The sequence below is a fragment of the Cyprinus carpio genome, chromosome A1, assembly GCF_018340385.1.
Source record: "Cyprinus carpio isolate SPL01 chromosome A1, ASM1834038v1, whole genome shotgun sequence".
Lineage (NCBI taxonomy): Eukaryota > Metazoa > Chordata > Actinopteri > Cypriniformes > Cyprinidae > Cyprinus > Cyprinus carpio.
Window position 1 is genome coordinate 29,219,398 of NC_056572.1, and position 20,225 is coordinate 29,239,622.

Here is a 20,225-nt window from a genome sequence, read left to right on the forward strand (position 1 = left end):
GTTAGAGGCAGGACGATTATAAGAGCTTATCCTCTCCCTACACGCGCACACTCACTCACTCACTCACTCAGTCACGCTCGCACACGCACAGGTTGCTACAGAATAGCATTCTGGTTTGTTTAAGCTGCTGCCCCGGGGCTTTTCCTCTATTTAAGTCCACCGTCTGCTGCTTCCACCTGCACGTATGTGTGTGGCAGAGCAGTGTGGGGTGTAACCTGATGCTGGTGGAGTTTGTGTGTCTTCCTGTTGGTGTGTTTTGGAGATGAGGATATGTGAGGTGCACTGACGGACAGTTTAGCCTGATGGACAGTAATGTGCGGCAGCTAACGTGAGTCCTGAAGGAGGATGAAGCCCCAGAGATAGAGGCACCTGAGACAGGAGGGGGGCCAGAAAGGTGCACTCTGAGCAGAATGGAGCTTAACCGAGTGTCCCTGCTCTGCCAGGACATTACCAGACTATGGCTGCAACTGAAAGTGATGACAGGTAGGAGACTGGACCAATCTTTATATCTGGGGTAAATCTAAAATGATTGTTGTTTACTTCAAGTAAGTATCCTGGTTGCCTTAAAATTGAGCTAATCAAAACTAGATATTTGAGTTAATACAAAGAAAGGGATTGGTTTAATCAACAGAAACTCAAAGTATTATATAATCTATACAACACTAAGTTGATTTGACAAATAGAAAAAAGTTATAGTGATAAATCATGGAAGTGCAGTTCAGACGTGTCCAGTTTGAAGTGCTCTTTTGTTTTGTGGCTTTTCTGGTGTCTTTATGTTTGTTAAATTTATTCAAACTATGTAGACTTCAATATAATCAAGAAATAACTTTACACTCTGAAAAAGATTCTTAATTGACATTGGTGGTTCCATGAAGAACCTTTAACATCCATGGAACCTTTACAATCCACAAAAGATTCTTCAAAATGGAAAAATAATTTTTTTAATATTGTCTTCACCAAAGTGATGTTTCACATTCAAAGCTTTGCTTCAAGCCTGTCAATATGCGCAGTGATCATGGTTCTGTCTTCGCTGCGAATGCTCATCATGGAGGCAAAATTTCACTGTGTATGCAAGTAATGGCACATCAGAAGATATTTGCTTATTGAATAAAGACTGGCGTGCTGTCAGTGTAACTATGACCTCAGGCTGTACTGAGTAAGACACTGTCAATTGAATTTAGTTTTTAGCATGAATGGAAATGTTGTGGCACATCGAATCATGCGAGGTGCTAAATCAAATGCTGAAATAGGAGTTTTATTTAGCTGAGATTTTCTTATATGATGCTAAAGGAATTCAAAGCAGCTTGTTAAGGGAAATATCAAACTACAACAGATATACCTGTGACTTTTAGGGTGGCATCCAAGAACACACTTGTCTGTCTGCTGTGAGTATGTGGGGTGACTTTCTAATATAGCTGATTTATGTGCATAAAGCTATATCTTTTGAGAGAGAGTGTATTGTGGTTTAATATATGATATTATGTGTGTTCTTTCATTGTTTTTTAAAACTATAGTTTTATGTTTTCATTATTTTCATTATGAAATTTGAATGGTGTTTGCCCATGCAAAAGATGCCGTCACAATGTCAGGTTGTTGTAAATCGATGCCAGGACATTCCTATGCAGTTGCTAAGGTGAGAGGTTTTTAGCATATTGCGGTGCAGTTGCTAGGTCGTTCTGGGTGGTTACCCAAATCAAAAGAGCCCACACTGGTACCTAGATATGTTTTTGAAAGATGTCTCTTACGCTGGCAGTCAAGGCCACATTTATTTGATCAACAATATAACCAAACAGTAATATTGTGAACAATTCATTTTTTAAAAAATGTTTTGTATTTGAATATGTTATAAAAATGTCATTTATCCATGCGATGGCAAAGCTGGATTTTACTCCAGTCTTTGTTAACATAAATGTTGGCAGTTTTTGTGCTTAAGATTGACTCCAAATTCTTTTATTGATAGAAAGTTCAAAAGAACAGCATTTATTTTAAATAGATTTGTTTTGTGTCTGTGAAAGTACTTACTGTCACTTTTGATCAATTTAATGCATCCTCGCTAAATCCTTATAATTAAACGACTTTTGTAGTGTACTTACAATAGGGTTAACAGTATGAGCATTTGTAATGGTAATGCTTGCAAACACTTCTGAAATCTGTGAAATTTTTGCCGTGTTTGCATTCTCTCACTCTTCTGGTTGACTGCACAGGGTTTGTCATGACAATTTTAATCACTATGATTATTTAGTAACCATCCATCTATATACGTTTGGTGTGGTTTTTGTCTTGTGTGTCCAACTACTGTGGTTTTGCTGGGCACCAGCAAACTTTTTAAATTGTTAAATCATACCCCATAATTAGTAACACACAGCATTTATTAAATTCAGAGACTCTGATCAGCATGTTGCAAAGAGTCTTTTAAAGAGAGTTTCTGAACTTTTGTGGCCTAATTTTTTTTTTGTTCAGTTTTGGACCACAATGATCTGATATACATTCAATTAAACTGTTAAAAAGAAGAATTTGACCCACTTGTTGCCCATTTGTTGTTGGTGTAGGGGGCTGTGTGTGTTTCTGATTCGTATCCTCCCAGCCTGACAGATGGAGACTCTGTAAAATGCAGCTATAATACCAAATGTTAGTGCATGAATTCTTCTGTTTGCTGTCCTGAACACACACACACACACACACACACACACTACAGTCTATTCCAATAGCACACGCACACAGCTGGCCTTTTTGCTAGCAGTTGACGTGACCTTATTATTGATATGACACTGTTCACATTTGTCCATATAGCTGGAGCCAGACCACATGTCTGCGTATATCACACACACACACACACACGGTTACAGTGCCCTCATGAAACTAAACCATGTGCACTGTTAATAAGGCATTTGGGACATTATTCATTATAATGAATATAATATATATAATATATAATGAATATTCATTATTCATTAAGTTGTTTATGTGTGTTGTGAGTGTGTAAATAATGAGCTGGTGTGTAGTTTTGTGTATTGAAGATCAGAGAAGCAATCCATGTATGTGTGTATTGGTAATGTTGTGGCTTAAGGATATTATTGTATTCTGTAGAGCTGCTTTATAGCTGAATTGAATGTTTTGTAACTGATAAACTTTTGCAACACTTTTATCCTGTTATTAAACTGAACTCAACATTGAACTAAATTGAGCTAAGTAATGACAATTGTCTTCTGTAAAGTTGCTTTAAATTTGAAATTAAAGTCATTTAATAATTGAATAATTTTGCAACTTTTCTTCTTTTTTTCTGTGAAGCTGTTTTGCTGCAAAACAAGTCTGATTTACTGTACAAATAAATGTGACTATATGACTTAATGGTTAAAGATATAGGCTGTGCAAATACAGATTGATGTTTGATCCTAGAGTGATGAATTATCTTAAAGGGATAGTACATAAGAAAATCACAGTAATACTTTACTCTGTAGAACACGCTGTATAACTAAAATAACTCATTCATTAATTTGTGATCCACAGAATAAAGAATTCAATGTAAGCTTGGAATAAAATGAGGGTGAGTAAAGGTTAAGAGTTTTCATTTTTGGTGTGAGCTATATATATATATATATATATATATATATATATATATATATATATATATATATATATATATATATATATATATATATATATATATATATATATATATATATATATATATCTCACACACACATAATATTGTATGACTAAAAAGTATGAAAAGTAATGTGGACAATGGATGAAGTGACTAATATCAAGTGGCTTAGTTCTATGTTTTTAACTGTTGTTCTGAAAAAATCATTGTATATTAGCCTTTTTTAATGTGAGTTTCACTTTGTTTAGAGTACATAAAGAATGTAGTTATTATAGAAATAACAATGAGATATGGGTGTGATTCCCATGTAAAGGAAGATGTCATGCTTTCTGTGTGTGTGTGTGTGTGTGCGTAAGTGACTCTTTGCTTTATTGCCTGGCCTTAACAGTCTTGTGTAGCCGTAATGGTTTCTGTATTGCACTCCTGTGTGTTTTAACCTGGACTGGTTCTGTAGACAGGCTCGGACATGACACAGCCAAAGAGGTCTTTAACAAAAAAGTGTGTTTAACTTGGGCTGCTTGCACAGACATGAACAAAGAGGATTTTTTCCTTGCATGTTAACATTGAATATGTGTGTGTGTATTGGTATGTGTCTTGCTTTTCCATCGGAGCTCTTAGTGTAATACTTAGGTTTTGAAGCAACTGTATCCAACACTCTCCTGTAAATAATGCAGAGAGTGGACACAACCGCAGAGACATGGAAAACATGTTGTCCTTGTTCTCCTGCACCAGGAAACAGAGTTCCAAGAGAAGTGAGATCTTGAGGCCCACAATTGTGATTTTTTTCTTTTTTTTTTTTTATAGCTGAATTTTACGTTACAGCGAAGAATTTGGATCCTGCTTATCATAAACACCAATATTAGAGCATTGCAATGATAGTGAGATAAGACCAGTGTTGTATGTAACATGTTACTGTACATAATCAGCATGTTTGTTAAGTTAAAGTAAAAAAAAAGTAAATTAAAATATGACTTTAAATTGACAACATTGAATTCAATTATTTTACTATTAAATGTAACGTTATATTTTCTTAGTTATTTTCTGACAAATACAATAGTTACAAACCTTACAAGTCTTGTTTTTCACTAGTTGGGCATATATTTTATTATATTACTTTTTTTTTGCAAATTGTCAAAAAGCTAAATTTGGGTTCATAAATAATTTCTGCAACTGTGATTCTGGTAGAAATACACTTTTGCCCCATTATAGTCATAATATAGATTACATGTCATTACAAAGAGGCAATCTGTTGTTATACTTTTGTGAACTAACAAAATATTGAACAAAAGACAGCTAGCAGTTTCCTGAGATGAAGATGAATCTTTTAATACTGGGGTCTTTTAGGCTACAGTCCAAACCCAGATCTTCAATCACATAGCGGTCACAGCTAAACCCATCTGAGTGGCATTAAAAATGTAAGGCCTTGTAAAGAATACTCGTCTATTTGTTGAATGGCATTAAAATGAGAGTCTGCCCTTCCCCCGGTTCTTCTAAATACCAGCACCCCAATGATGAATAGCTTTGTCAATGTGCGGTTGGCGTCCGTGTAGGGCCCTGGGCCGTTTCTATAGCCCTGTTATTGCTGCTTTGGTTTTGCGGATGTGTGAGAGGATGGTTTGTATTGAGTGGAGGCTCTGTGCCGTAGCTTTGTTGATTAAACACCAAGAGATGAGATGGTGAATGAAACGTTGGACGCTGCTCAAGCCTCTTTCTCTTGAGCCCAGCTGAGGCGACAGTGACAAGACTGAACGCGTCCCGCTTGATCTCAATGGTCTGGTATTGTTTAATAGGAGTGATGGGATAAATATAAATGAGTGATATAAATGAGATGAATAGGCTGTTTTGACTTGTGTACAAGAACATTTGACCCAAATGTTTAATATTTGTTCTTTAAAATCTGTAATTCTCAAAAGACTTGAGTCTTGTAAAACTTATACTTGCAAAATGCATCATTCTCCCCTTTATTCTGATTGGTCAGTATAAGGAAGTCTCTAAAATTCCTGCTACACTACCATTCAAAAGTTTGAAATCTAGGATTTGTATAATGTTTTTTTTCGTTCTTTTTAGTATTTTCTTTGAAAGGCTCCGTTTATTTGAAGGAGAGGAAAAAAAATTAAAAGAGCAGATTTATATTTTAACATTTCTATTTTAAAACATTTTTAAAATGTAATTTATTCCTGTGATGACAAAGCTGTTTTTACTTACAGTCTTCAGTGTCACATTATCTTTCAGAAATCATTCTAATATGCTGTTTTGGTGCACAAGCGTTCTTAAATTATTACTGGTGAAAACATTTGTGCTTCTTAATATTTTTGTGGACACCGTGATACTTGACAGTGTTCTTGGATGAATGGGATGTATTATTTATTTGAAATAATAAATCTTTTGTAACAATGAAAAAGTTTTTATTGCCACTTTAATGCATCCTTGTTAAAATTCCTAATTTCTTTCAAAATCTTTCTGACCCCAAATTTTTGAACGTTAATTACATATGTGTGCATGTATGTGCGTGTGTGTATTTGCTGCTTGCTTGCTGTTTTAAAACTGTAAAAAAAAAAAAAAAAAAAAAAAAAAAAAAATCTGTTGGCCATTTGAGTTTGTTCTTTATTGTGAACATTTTCACAGATAAAGGGGTTTCTGGCATTACTCTGTGTCTATGTCATGTGCCCTGTAGCCGTGACTACATTCACAATGTAACAGCCTCTCATACATAATTGCTTAAATGCATAATAGTGTTTGGAATACAATCCAATTTGGAACACAGAGGAACTTGTCATGGAGTGCATGGGCACAAAATCCCTTGACCTGTTTTTTATGTTTTGAGTCAGTCTATTTTTATCATTTCACTTCTATTAAATGTTAACTTTGTAATGTCGAAGAACCTGTAGAATGAACCCTTATAGCCAGAAGCAACAAATGATGAATATTTGAGATGAACTTCTTAAGGACTATGAATGTCTTTTACCTGAATGTCTCATAAGGCTTGTATCAATTCAATTCAATTTTATTTGTATAGCGCTTTTCACAATACAAATCAGCTTTACAGAAAATTATGTTTCTACAATATATTTAGTAGTAGCTTATCATTGGTGACTGTCATTTAATGTACATACGGCAGAAATGTACGGAAAAATCAATTAAAGACGTAATCGAACAGACGATGAACACTATTAACAGCAATTATTATATGTTGCAATCAAACTTATAGCAAAATGTGGTAGTCCTGTATGGTGTTTCAGGGTTGGCATCATCTGAGGGGTTGGCATCATCTCTTCTCAGGTGTTCTGGATCCAGACTGAAGCTTGTGTAAATCCTAGAGAAACAAATAGAGACATAATTAGAGTAGCTGCTGCTCCAACCAAGCAAAATTGATTTGTTTAACCCAAGCTAAAGAATAATAATGTGCATTTGATCAGATATAACCACAGTACAAGATTGAAACGAATCGAATCCAATTTTAACCAGGTAAAAGAAAAACAAAACATTGTTGTCTTTGTTGGTCGTGACTTCATTCTGCTTAACTGTGCCAGTCTTTCAGTGCCAGAATCTTCTCTTAACCTCACAAGCTCAGTTTTAACCTGGGCTGTGGCAGCTGTGTCTGAAGTCACGTGACACTCTTATTGAGTCACTGAGACCAGAAATCCTATAATAATCTTAATCTGAAAGTGGTTTGTGATCATTGCGACAAGCCAGACTTTTACCAGCTCCATGTCTGTGTTACCAGGGTAGATAAAGGGTTAACAGCTCTTGCTTTATCTGCAAGCATCTGTCTTTTGCTCATCATGGCCGTGGCGAGGTGTTGGGAATGGTGAAAACAGGTGCTTGTCTGTGACCAGTGACGTCAGGAGTGGAGCAGTGGGAAAGAAAGAGGGGTGTTTTAATGTCTAGTTCAGTTTAAGTAAAGCATGTTATTGACTTTTTGGGGACTGAACTTTGAAGATCATGGGACTGTACTTATATGGTCCAACAAATGAAGACTTTGAGGAATGCTGAACCTTCATTTAAAGAGCATGCACAATGTCATTGAACTTTACAGAAACTTAATAACAGTGTGAGTAGCCTGAGTGTTTTTCTGTAATGTGTCTTATGTCACCATCCTTCATGCTTCAAAGAGGACTTATCTTCTCCTGAAGGCTTCTCCACTGTACTCTACAGCTTTCAAACAAGAGCATTTCCTGTGTAAGGAGATTAAATTAAATTGTTTCTTTGTCAGATGTGCTGTTTCTTGCAGACAATATACTGTAATATCTCACAGCATAATCAAAAGTAACGTAATATAAATCACAGTAAAGATGAGAGTGTTGATTGGTAGAGCACATCAGTCTGGGCCCAAAATTAACACATGGCAAGTGCTAAATGAAGGCAAAAATGGGGTTTAGGAATTAAATAAAAAATGTGTCTGTTAACTTATTTGGAATTGGAATATTAGATTTAAGATGAATTGTAGGAACGTTTATTGAATAATTTTGTTTCATGAAAATAACTGCTTATTTTTATTTATAATATTTATACTTTTAATTTAATTTTTATTTTGTTTTGACTTGTGATAGCATGATACATGGTAAAAAAAATTCAAAATATATTTTGTTTAGTTTTGCATTTGTGTTTTGCTTTGTTTGCTTTGCTTGGTTTTGTTTTTATTTGTTTGGTGTTTGCTTTGTTTGCTTCTTGATTTGTCTGGTTTGTTTTTTGTTCATTTGGTTTTGTTTGTTTTGGTTCATTTGTTTTGCTTGTTTTTGTTTGGTGTTTGTTTCTTTTGTTTTGTTTAGTTTTTCTTTTTTTTCTTCATTTGTTTAGTTTGGTTATATTTGTTAAAATTGTTTTTGTTTTTGGTTTTGTTTGGTTCTTTTGGTTTATTTTTGTTTGTTTTGTTTTTAATGGCAGGCATGGCAACAGCCACAGGCATGGCTAAAGCAGCAAAAGCTTTCTCAACGTGCATATTGATGACCCAGATGGTCTTTTGCACAGATGGTCTTTTGCACAGATGGTTGTGGTCTGCTGTTGGTGCCTAGACATGAGGATTTTATCAGTATTTGTCTTGAGTGCACTTTCTAACATTTGTACAGTACAAACCAACAGACCAATGAGTTTCTATGAGGCCTCTGCAGCAAAGCTGAAAGAGAATTAATGATGAAATCATTAAGTCCACTTACAGTACTGTGTGTTGAATGTTTATCTGTGACCTACTTACATACTCAAATGTTGTGTTCAAGAGCTCTAATTCAGATTCCTTAACCTTGCTCCAAAGCACCTCAGCAACAGCAGGAAAGACAGATGAAAGTCTGTGTGCATGTGTTTCTAACTGTTGTCCAGTGACTTTATCTTTGCTGATGGGCACTGCACCAGTGGTTTGTCAGGGGGGATTATGTTGTCTTGGTTTGTATTGGATTCATCTGTTCAGGCAGATTTCACCTTTATGTAGACCCAAGATGTGCTCAAACTCTTGAAGTCATACAGTTTGAGCCTGAGAGAAATGTGCCACACCACAGCAGTGACTCATACACACACCGCAGCGGCTGAAGACTCTCAAAAGCTGCTTATAATAATCCATCGTCTCCTGATGCATAGAGAAAATATTCTCTCTTTTCTCTGTTTTCACTTTCTCATCTTCATACAGCCATCCATTCTTCCATCTGCTGTTCCGTCTTTCCATGCATTCAGCTGCTCTTCTATCCAATCTTACCTACATCCATTCATCCAGCTGCTCTTCTCACACTCTAAACATCATGCCATCTTCACTATAACCTAGAAACAGATAAAGAACATGAAATTATATTCCTGTATGTCATGTATATGAAATTGTGTGGTATACGCATAAACATCAACATGGGAAACAAACAGTTTTTCCTTGTTTATGGTGAAATTTTTGCTAACTAAATCTCTTTGTTTCTCACACAGATGAGATTATGCAGCAGGAGAGCAGTCCTCTGTGTGCCGCAGACATCAGCCTAGACCTCAGGAAACAGTTTGCCTTCCTGTCAGGTGAGTCTCCATCAATCCCAGAATACTTTGCCATTAAAGACTGTGCGACCACTATGAGAGATTCTGAAAGCTTCATCAAAATGATCATCATTTGAGTTTACATGTACTGTACAACAAAACATTAGTAACTCAAAAAAATTAGCTAAATTATTAGCTCATTTTTAAAACCTTTGGGGCAAAAAATTAAGAAATCTGGTGTCAGCATTAAACTAGTAACTGACATGTAAATTGAGTAAGCCGTCAGAACACCAGTAAAGTTGTTTACATTTAGAGCAAAATGGGGTTAAATCTATTGCTATGTCCCAGTTCGCCTACTTGTACTGTTCCCTAAAAGTATGTACTCTTTTTGTGAAGAAAAAGTATATACTTGTGGGTATGTAGCAGAATAGCAGGCAAGCTTTGGGACATACTGTACTTGGTCATAATTACGTCTTTAACAGATGCTCTGTTACATGCATTCTGTCTCCATTTATACTGCCCTGTCAATCATCTTGTCAAAGTTAACATCATCGACATTTCATATAATTTGATTTTCTACAGTATTGGAGAGAAATGAAGAGGCAAGTTGTTCTGCCAGAGCGTTCTCTATCATGCCGAGAACGCTCCTCATGTGTTCGCTTAATGATGCATTTAAAAGTTAATGACCAAATTTATCTTTATATAAAAGTTCACAATGTTGTTGCAGATGAAATATAATGCGTAGAGCAGTAAATTAATATTTTTTCATCAGGTTAGATATTGATAATTTATTACTCAAACCCCTTTCTCTACCTGTCCATTAGTCTTGCATATCTGCCATGTTTGTAGTTTTTTTTAAACACTTCTTCCGCGTTTGTAGTAAACCGTTTGGGGACCTTTGGAATACTTATTTCATCATATTACAATCTGGGACATACTAATTCTGATTTCAAATACTTTTTAGGATGGATGGTATGCAAATTGGGATGCAGCATATATGTGTTGATATTGTTTGTGCTAAAAAAAATTCTGTTTTTGCTTAAAACTGGAGAACATAATTTTAGGCATTGACATGACTTTGCCATTCAAAAGTTTGGTGTCTGAAAGTTTTTTTTTAAGTCTCTTATGCTTACCATGACTGCATTTATTTGAACAAAAACACAGTAAAAACAGTAATATTATGAAATATTATTACAAGTTAAAATACCTCTTTTCTAATTTTATATATTTTAAAATGTAGATGGCAAAGCTGAGTTCTGAGCATCATTACTCCAGTCTTCAGTGTCACATGATCCTTCAGAAATCATTCTAACATGCCGACTTGCTGCTCAAGAAACATTTCTTATCAATGTTGAGAACAGTTGTGCTGCTTAATATTTTTGTGGAAACTGTGATGCATATTTTCAGGATTCTTTGAAAAAAAATATTTGAAATATAAATCTGTTGTAACATTATTAAATGTTTTTACTGTCACTTTTGGTCAATTTAATACATCCTTGCAAAATGAAGGTATTAGTTAAAAAAAAAAATTAACAATAGTATACATGTTCCTTGTTAAAATGTACTTCCTTTAGTCACTACAGAAACATCCATGTTATTAAGCGTAATTGTGTAAAATTGTGCATGTAAAAACTCAGTGCCGACATTCTCATTCACTCAGATATTTATAGTGCAAATGTATCTGCAATGTCTGCTACAGGAAGTGAATAACTAACTTAATCACTGATCTAGTTAGCTATTTATAGTGTTTTGACAGTATCATGAGTATTATTTGTCCTGTTTCACATGTGCCATGCGAGTCAGAAGTGAATACAACAGAGATTATTTATAAATATCTGCTTTCACAATGTCAACAGCAGATTCATTCAGAACGTGCACAGATTCCACATATACACACAGTCACTTAATAACACTCTAGAAACTCTCTCCAGTCTCAGTAAATGAGTAAATAACCCAGTTAGGGCTCGGCTCAGGTTGCCCAGGATAACGCCTGACTGGAGGAAGCCTCTTAATTATTCATTGTTGCCATGACGATGCGCTTGACGACAAAGTTCAGAGCTGAGGTGCTTTGCGAGGATATCTGATTGACAGTTAGGCTGTGTGTGAGGCCTATAGAAGACTTTTATAGTGAATAAGAGGATTAGATTGGGATTCGGGTTTTTTTAGTAAAGAAAAAAAAACTCATCTCTTCATGGCATCAAATCTACAAGAGAGTCTCTGAATATTTACAAACCTAATTCTAAACTCATGCATTATACATGCCATGAAACATTTACAACATTACTGCTAGAAGAGTGAACCACAACCACGCTGCATCATTGAAGGAACCAGGATATTTCAATAAAAAAAGTGACTTGTGGACAAGTATGGTGTCCCATACTCAGAATTTGGTGCTATGCATTAAACTCATCCAAGTGCACACACACACTGGGAACACACACCCGGAGCACTGGGCAGCCATTTTTGCTATAGTGCCCCGGGAGCAGTTGGGGGTTCGGTGCCTTGCTCAAGCCAAGGGTCTCACCTCAGTCATGGTATTAAGGGTGGAAGAGAGCGCTGTACATTCACTCGCCCCACCTACAATCCCTGCCAGTAACGACACTCAAATCACTTAATATAAAATTCTTTTCAAAACAGAAGATTGGATTATAATACTAAACTATTTTTATTTTATTTTGCAATCTTTAAATTAAACCATGTCGGAGAGTGAGAGAGCAAAAGAGAGATTCAGTGATCTCTGGCTGGCTGCATAATGGTGCAGTTGTAGTTCAGGGTTTAAGGCTGTGTTTCATTTTCAATGCGTTGTTAATGACAGTACTGTATCTAAAAGACTGTGGTTACCAGAATCAGTGTTAATTGTACTTCTGATTTCTGTTAAATAGGGGCCTTGTGACTTAAAAAAACTGCTTACTATTCTTAAATTTGTAGCGCACTATTAGGGGTGTCTTTCATTTTATACTGTCGTCTGAATTTTTAGTGGACAATTTGTTTCCCTCTGTAGTGCACACTTTTTAAAACATTTATAGTGTGTAACTGATGCATACAAGCCAACAATATATTGCACTTATTGCATTGTGGAAAGCTCCAAATACTGTCCAAATACTTTTACTATCAAGATTTGCTGCCTCATTTTTGTTAACTTCTTCCCTATATAGTGCACTATGTAGCATTCACTATTTAGTGCTACATGAATGAGGGAAATAGTCAGCAATTTCATATACAATCTGTGTGTCCATGTAGCGTATGCACTAGATTATTTCTGTGTGTGTTTATGTTGCTATGGTGAATATGTTTCTCTGGTCTCATGCCTCAGTCCTCCACATAGATTTAATAACAGACCTCCACTGCTAGATGCTCCATCTGTTTATTTCCTGTTTTCATTTCCTTTTTGCCCTTTTTATCTTTGTTTTTTTTTTCTTTTCTGGTCCTGTTTTTTTCCTCCAAGACAGCTGCAGAGGCCTTTGTTTGATATTATCATTATCACTATTATTATATTCAACTCTAATATACTCAATTATCCTATATTCTAGCCTTATATATATGTTTTATATTATCATTATCACTATTATTATATTCAGTTTTTATACCATTCTACTCTCTTCAGCACTAGTATACTCTATTTTGCTATATTCTACTCGATCATATTCCATTCTACTCAACTGTATTACTCTGTTCTACATTTTTACACTTCATTCTGCTCTATTCTTCTCTGTTCTTCTCTTTTATACTCCATTCTTCTCTGTTTAACTCTAATATACCCAATTATACTAAATTCTACTATTCTGCCCTTTTATACTCAATTCTGCTGTTCTGTGCCATTTTTGCTTGATTCTACTCTAATATACTAAATTTTACTATATTCTATTCTACCCTTTACAGTCCATTCTGCTCTATTTTTCTCTGTTTTTCTTTTATGCTCCATTCTACTCTTTTCAGCTTAAATATACTCAATTCCATCAAGTTCTACTCTATTCTACTATATTATACCTTTTTTACCCTTTTTGTAATCCATTCTACTTTATTATGTTCTACTCTTGTATACTCCATTCTACCCTATTCAACTCTAATATAATCCATTCTATATTCTACTCTTTTCCATTAAATTATTTTATACTTTAATATATTATATTGTTCTCAGAGTGAGTGTGGGAGAGAGAAAGATGTTTTTTTTTTTTTTTTTTTTTTTTTTTGTCTGTTTGTTGAAGATGAATGCCTCTTTGTCTTTTGGATTGCATGTTGTAGTATAATGTTGTGACCCTCTTTCTCTCTCTCTCACCTGGTCCAGATGGACTGGAGCTATTTTGTTTTGCTCTACTGATGAATAAATGTGACAGCAGTGTCCTTTTTACCTTGTGTGTGTGTGCGTGCACCTGTGTGTGTGTGTGTGTGTGTGTGTGTGACAGTCATAGAGGTGTTAATATGTGTGAGCTCTGCAGTGGATTCATCCTGCTCTATTAATCACAGAGTGTTGTAGCATCCAAATATACACACACCCGGTCACATGACCTCTGTCACTGCACACACTGCTCCAAACATGTCCTTCTTCCTCTTTCCCTTTCTTTCTTTCTCTTTCTTTTCACACACACATACACATACAGACTATCCATAGCCCCAGTAATGATTTATATGATGTTTATCTCTGTATGATGTTTAAGCTCAATGACGGGAAAAGGGGAGATTTGAAGGTTTTGTACTTATTGCATTGTGCCCTTGACATTGCCTCATGTCCTTGACGCGTCTATGCAGTTCGTAATAGCTACAATCAGTTTTCTTTGAACGTACTGTATGCAGTCTCTGTCTTTCTTTGTGTACGCTGTACATGTGAAGCTGTAGAAGACTTTTTAAATGCAGAAGTGCTGCTAGATTATTATATTTCCTGATCAGTCTGACTGTAAACTAGTTCAGGAAGTTACTGCTGCTTCTAGGTCACTGGTTATAGACAGTTCTTCCTCTTAATATATTAACATAGCACTTATTTGCATCACAAGGTATAATGGAATAAAAAGATGATTAGTCTTCATGCATTTCCAGGTGGCAGAGGACAGAATGGCAGCCCCATCATTATTTTCCCAGAGTACCCTACGTTTGGTGAGTTGGAGGAACAGGAGTTTCACAACGTGCTGACATACCTGACCAGTGTTCCCAGGTGAGAAAACAAAAAATAACCAGAATTCCTACATTCATCAGGGCATGTGAAAATATTCTTACCCCAGACCTAGAAAAGTCCTTATTTATTGACTAGATGTTGCTTTTTGTAAGTGCTTACAAAGTAGATGTGCATGCAAACCGTGATAACATCAGTCTATCCATTGATGCTGTTATTGAAAACATGTGTACTTCAGTCTATTAATTTCAAAAACTGCATCCTGACCTATAAATACACTTCAATCTCTGTAACATGATTTAAAATCCAGCATTGATAATGGTTGGAAATGTCATGAAAGTTAATATGTCAAAAAGTGTGGGAACACTAAATTACCCAGCTTTTAGCAAAGCCTATACCAGAAACTTTTTTTGTTTTTGCAGCAGAATACATTGTATGTATTAAATGTATGATTATATTATCTTTATTCAGTCAGATCACTGCAGTGTTGATGAGAAACTAGATGAGAAATATTTAGGTCGGTTGTTTTATTTCTTGAATTGGACAGTAGATGGCACTCTAATGCCTTCCCATTGCAACACATCATGCTGTTTGCAATTCAATGAATTTGAGTCATGACTGCTTTTTTTTTTTTTTGATTGTTCATTAATATTCATCATACATATTAAATTACAATGTATAATTATGTACACGATTAACAAGGTGATCCTAATGCCCCTTGTTTTACATATGCATTCTTAGTTTGTGAGTAATTTAAATTACATGATTTTCTCAGGAGGTACATTATTATTGACTTGAAGATGCCTTCATATCAATGAGTAACCTAAAGATGTTGAATTAATTTGCATGTATATCATTAATTTTTTTTTAAAAAAATGTTAATCCCTGTGAAAGTTCACTGGTGCATTGGTCTGTTTGCTGATGAAATCCTCTTTAATTTAACAGCCCTTGTTAATATTTTAATGAAAGAGTGATTCTGGTCTTTTGCTTTCCATCACACTTTCTTTCTTTCCACCTCTTGTTTCCCCCTTATTCCCATGAGAAACAGAGAGAGGGGTAATTGAGTAATTGGATGGATTTCTTCATGCTGAAAATGGCTGATGGGGTTTTAATTTAGTTCTGATTTTGTAAATGAAAGGAGTTCAGGAGCAAAATACAGCAGCTCATGGAATAAAGGGGCGAATGTCATGAAACCCCTCAAGAATATTTCCTAGTCATGTTTTAACACAAAAGAAAAAGAAATAGGAAAATTATTACTATAATTTTTTACTCAAACTTATAAAGATATTTTGCATTGTCACATTTTAAAAAATTCAAATTATTATAATGAAAACTAATTGTCATACTGTAATACAAAGTAAAAAATAAATAAGTAAATAAAATAAAAATGCTACCTAGAAGTTTAACTATCTAGAATTAATACTGTTTTTATTTTTATTTTATTTTTTTTGATACGGTCTGGACACATTGGGAAAATGTGAATAATAATAATAATAATAATAATAATAATTATTATTATTATTATTATTATTATTATTATAGAATGAAATATGACCTCAATATGTGTTTGTAAAATTTATAGAATAGAAATAGATTCATTTGTAAGCAAGACATGGTCCTGAATTTGTTCTGTGGTTTCTGATAAAACATCTACGATGTTAAATTTTATATTATTAAATGTTTGCAATTTATAGTCAAGACCAAATATCTTGGTTATGTTTTTTTATTATTAACAGTGAAAATGCAAATGTCCTCTATTAAATAAATCTTTATCCCATTATTCATTCAAAGCATTCAGCTATCTTGTATGTGTATGTGTGTGTGTGTATATATATATGTATATAATATATATATATATATATATATATATATATAATTAAAAATATATAATTAAAAATATTGCTCTGCACTCTTAACACACTGCACTAACAACACAGAACAATAATTAAAAACATTAATAGACTAACCACCAGTATGACTATAAATCTTCTGCAATGAACCAGCCGCTGGCTTTAGAATTCCCCAACAGCCTTTGAATGGAAGGTTATAATTACAGTGATGATTGTAATCAGGTTTTTGATCTTTATTACTGATGGACACTCAAGGTCATTACTCAATGTGTCAGTGCAGATCTGCACCAGGGCTTTGTCAGCTGATAAGACCCCTGCATCTCTCCATTCTCTCTTTCTTCTACCCTCCACTGTGAAAGGAGCAGAGAACAAAATTTCCTGAGAAAAAAAACAGCCGGAGGCTGAGGGGGGACAGGGAGGTGGGATTGAGAGGAGAGAAAAGGGATGAGAGTGTGAAATTTGGTGGAGAAGGCGGGAGCCAGAACAAGAGAGACACAATCTGTGTGTCACTGTAATGGCGGCAGATTTGATACACAAATATCTGCAGTGCCAGATTCTAGTGGAAGGAGGTTTCATTATCAATCAGCACATATCTCCCGCCCACATTCCATATTAGCAATTCAGGCTAGACTCTGAGCCCGGCTGTCCGTCAGCGCTCCCTGAGCTCTGATTGGTTGAGAGGGAGCACCTGATGCTGCATGATTGGTCGCTGTAGAGGGGGAGGCAAAATGTAGCTGCTCTCCCGGTCTGTGCCTATGGTGGCACTCATTCAAATGGAACCATAAACAGAGGGGCTGAAAGCAAAGGTGCACTGAAAGGAAGAAAGAAACTGAGGAGAAACCATATGTATACACTGAAATCTGCTGAAGGACACTTGGAATATCAGCATTGGGGTGGATTCTGCACATTCATGCTATTTGTTTTTTAATATCAGGAGTGTGTAATTGGATTTTTCTTCTGCCTCGGTCACCATAAACCAGCTTGATACTACTGGTGCAGAGAGCTGCTGTTCTCCATGGTGATGGATGTAGCAACCAGCTCAGCATCTCTGTGCTACGGTGCCACGATTGCATTCTGGGCTAGTGCATTTCGATGTACGTCTATGTGTTTTAATTTACATTTGGACACATCATGCATTCATCTGGCGTGTCAGGGGGCAAACAAATATGTGTACATATAGATAAAATAATGGTTTGCAATACGCCGAGTGCTGGTAAATTTTTCAGTCTGATGTGTAGGGATGACTGCAGTGAGTTGGTTAGTAACTGTTTAATGATGACTTTAGGGTATGTGACATCTTCAGTATCTCAGTGTTTATGATTTTTGAAAGTGTGTGCGTTTGCTGCCATGGTGATGGTGTCTCTCTGATTTTCAGTCTCAGCTCGACGGGGGTCGGCTTCATCCTGGTCATTGACCGGCGACAAGACAGATGGGCATCAGTAAAGGGGACGCTGCTGCGGATCGCGGTGAGCCCTTAGAGTGTGTGTGTGTTTGTGTGTGTGTGTGAGAGAGAATAAAAATAGGATGTGCATGTGCTTAAATGTGTATGTTGTGAACATCATAATTTAAATTTAAAGGGATAGATTACACAAAAATGAAAATTGTCATTATTACTCTCCTTGATGTAATTTCAAACATTAAGTGTTTATTATGCGGAACACAAGAACTTAAAATGTCTGCTTTTTTGTTTTTCTATACTATGAAAATCAATGGGGTCCAATGTTGTTTGCCTTCCAGTTGACAATTTATAGGGAAAAATGTGCTTCAAATATCTTATTTTGTGTTTCACTGAAGAAAGTAAGTTATATACACTCTTAAGATAAAGGATCTTTATTAGCATCAGTGGTTCCACAAAGAACATTTAACATCCATTTAACTTATAACACAAAAGGTTCTTTATAGTGGAAAAAGATTATTTTAAGAACTGTTCACCGAACGATTCTTTGGGACCCAATAATGGTTCTTCTATGCGAAAAAACCCATTTGGAACCTACTGTAGGTAGTAAGTAAATGATGTTAGAAAGTTCATTTTTGGATGAACTTCCCCTTTAAGAGAACACTTTAAGCTGAAATCTCTTTGAGTGTCCGTATGAATGAGGAAACGTTTGCATGTACATCTGTGTGCTGTTTTTTCCATGCATGCTGTAAGAAGAATAGTAGCTGACAGACACATGCCTTTGGCTATATGAGTGGATTAGTCAGAATTTCTGCATTATTCCAAGGCAGAGGGCATCTAAATAAGGCCTTCGTTCTTTTCATAGAAACCCTAAATATTTAATCCACCACAGAGGCGTCTAGCGCACCACAGCAGCACTCTCTGCAGACATCCTCATGAGTATAAACACAGCCCACTGAAAGCACAAATGATGCTGAAGTTATGTTTAATGAACAATAGCAGCAAAAACAGCTGTGTCCGTTCTTGTCATCAACTTTTTTTTTTTTTTTTTTTTTGAGTGTGGCCTGAAGTGATCATCAGTGCTTTTATGCTTGTGGTAAACTCTTCAGACTGTCAACAGTGTGGTGGCTGCAGGGGGTTTGTTAAAGCTGTGAGCGTGTGTATGATGGTCAGTAGGGGAGAGGTCACTGGGCTAATCAGATTAACACTGTTAAATTAGATCAGCACTCAAAAACACTACTGGAGTCAAATCAGTGATCAAGATGCTGGCTAACTTGTGCTTCACTGCTTTACCAAACAAGGGCAAAATGTGGTAACCATGCTAAAAGTATGTTTTTTTTTTTTAATTTAATTTTTGATACATTTTTTTCAACTTTGGTCAAACTGTGCAAAGTGAGTCCTGATTTTGGTCTTAACTCTGTAGTTATCTTTGCATAGCAGTGCAAACAAGACACAAACTATAAAAGGAACAGTTGTTTTTTTTATTCTTGTCAGTGTCATTATTGGCATTATTTTTTTTTTTTTACGTTAAACAAAATTATGTTCATATGAAACTTGGTTTTGTTTGGTAAACATGGCCTATTAACTGGTAACTTGGGTTGCAGCAGTTGGACTGTTGGTTTATTGTCCCATGTAATAATTGGTTTTATCTGTACAGTGACCGTTAGAAACATGAGAGCTAGTCTAATGTAAAGTGGCTTTAGGAGACTAAATTAATTATTCACTTATTTTAGGCCACTCTTACATTAGTGTCCATTTAATAATGTAATTACTGAATGTAGTAAGTGATAGTAATGAGTAACATAGCACTTAATATTTAATCACGTTGTTGAATAGTCTGCAGACGCTCACTGTAACATGGTGACTGTATGTTAAAGTGCTCTAACACATGTCAGTCAATTATTGTGACAACCAAACTTGACTCTTTCTGAATAACCGACTTTTCTGTCTTAGTGACATCAAATCTAACAGTACACACAATTCTGGTGTTCAGACTGTTTTACTCTGCTGTTTGTGTGTCGATGATGGAGACGTTTATTCTACTACCCCACAAACATACTTCAGAAGAGAGGGCAATTTTTTGTTCTTTTTATTGGTTTAATGGATTTTGTTGTTTTTGCTGTAATGAAATAACAGGATGATCATTTATTTTGCCTCATGTCCCTCTCTCTTTCTCTTCATTTTACTTTCAACCTTCTGTTCAACTGCACTTCATATCATCTTTTTTCTTGCATGTTCATAGTTAAGCTACAACACAGAGTTTCCACAAAAATATTAAGCAGCAGCTGTTTTCAACATTGATTATAATAAGCAATGTTTCTCAATATTGTT

General features: G+C 35.4%; 1 protein-coding gene across 11 annotated transcripts in view; it reads left to right on the plus strand.

The window, feature by feature from the left end:
• The window catches only part of mcf2la (mcf.2 cell line derived transforming sequence-like a), a 63,724-nt gene that overhangs the window by 20,275 nt on the left and 23,224 nt on the right, over window positions 1-20,225 (plus strand). For 9 of the 11 annotated variants that reach the window (XM_042761202.1, XM_042761210.1, XM_042761217.1 and 6 more), the window contains exons 2-4: window positions 9,503-9,586; window positions 14,576-14,690; window positions 17,874-17,964. In XM_042761202.1, the coding sequence (XP_042617136.1) occupies window positions 9,503-9,586; window positions 14,576-14,690; window positions 17,874-17,964 (290 nt within the window). Of the gene's footprint in view, window positions 1-81; window positions 484-9,502; window positions 9,587-14,575; window positions 14,691-17,248; window positions 17,593-17,873; window positions 17,965-20,225 lie in introns of those variants that run through there. The other 2 variants (XM_042761246.1, XM_042761257.1) reach the window with 2 other exon arrangements.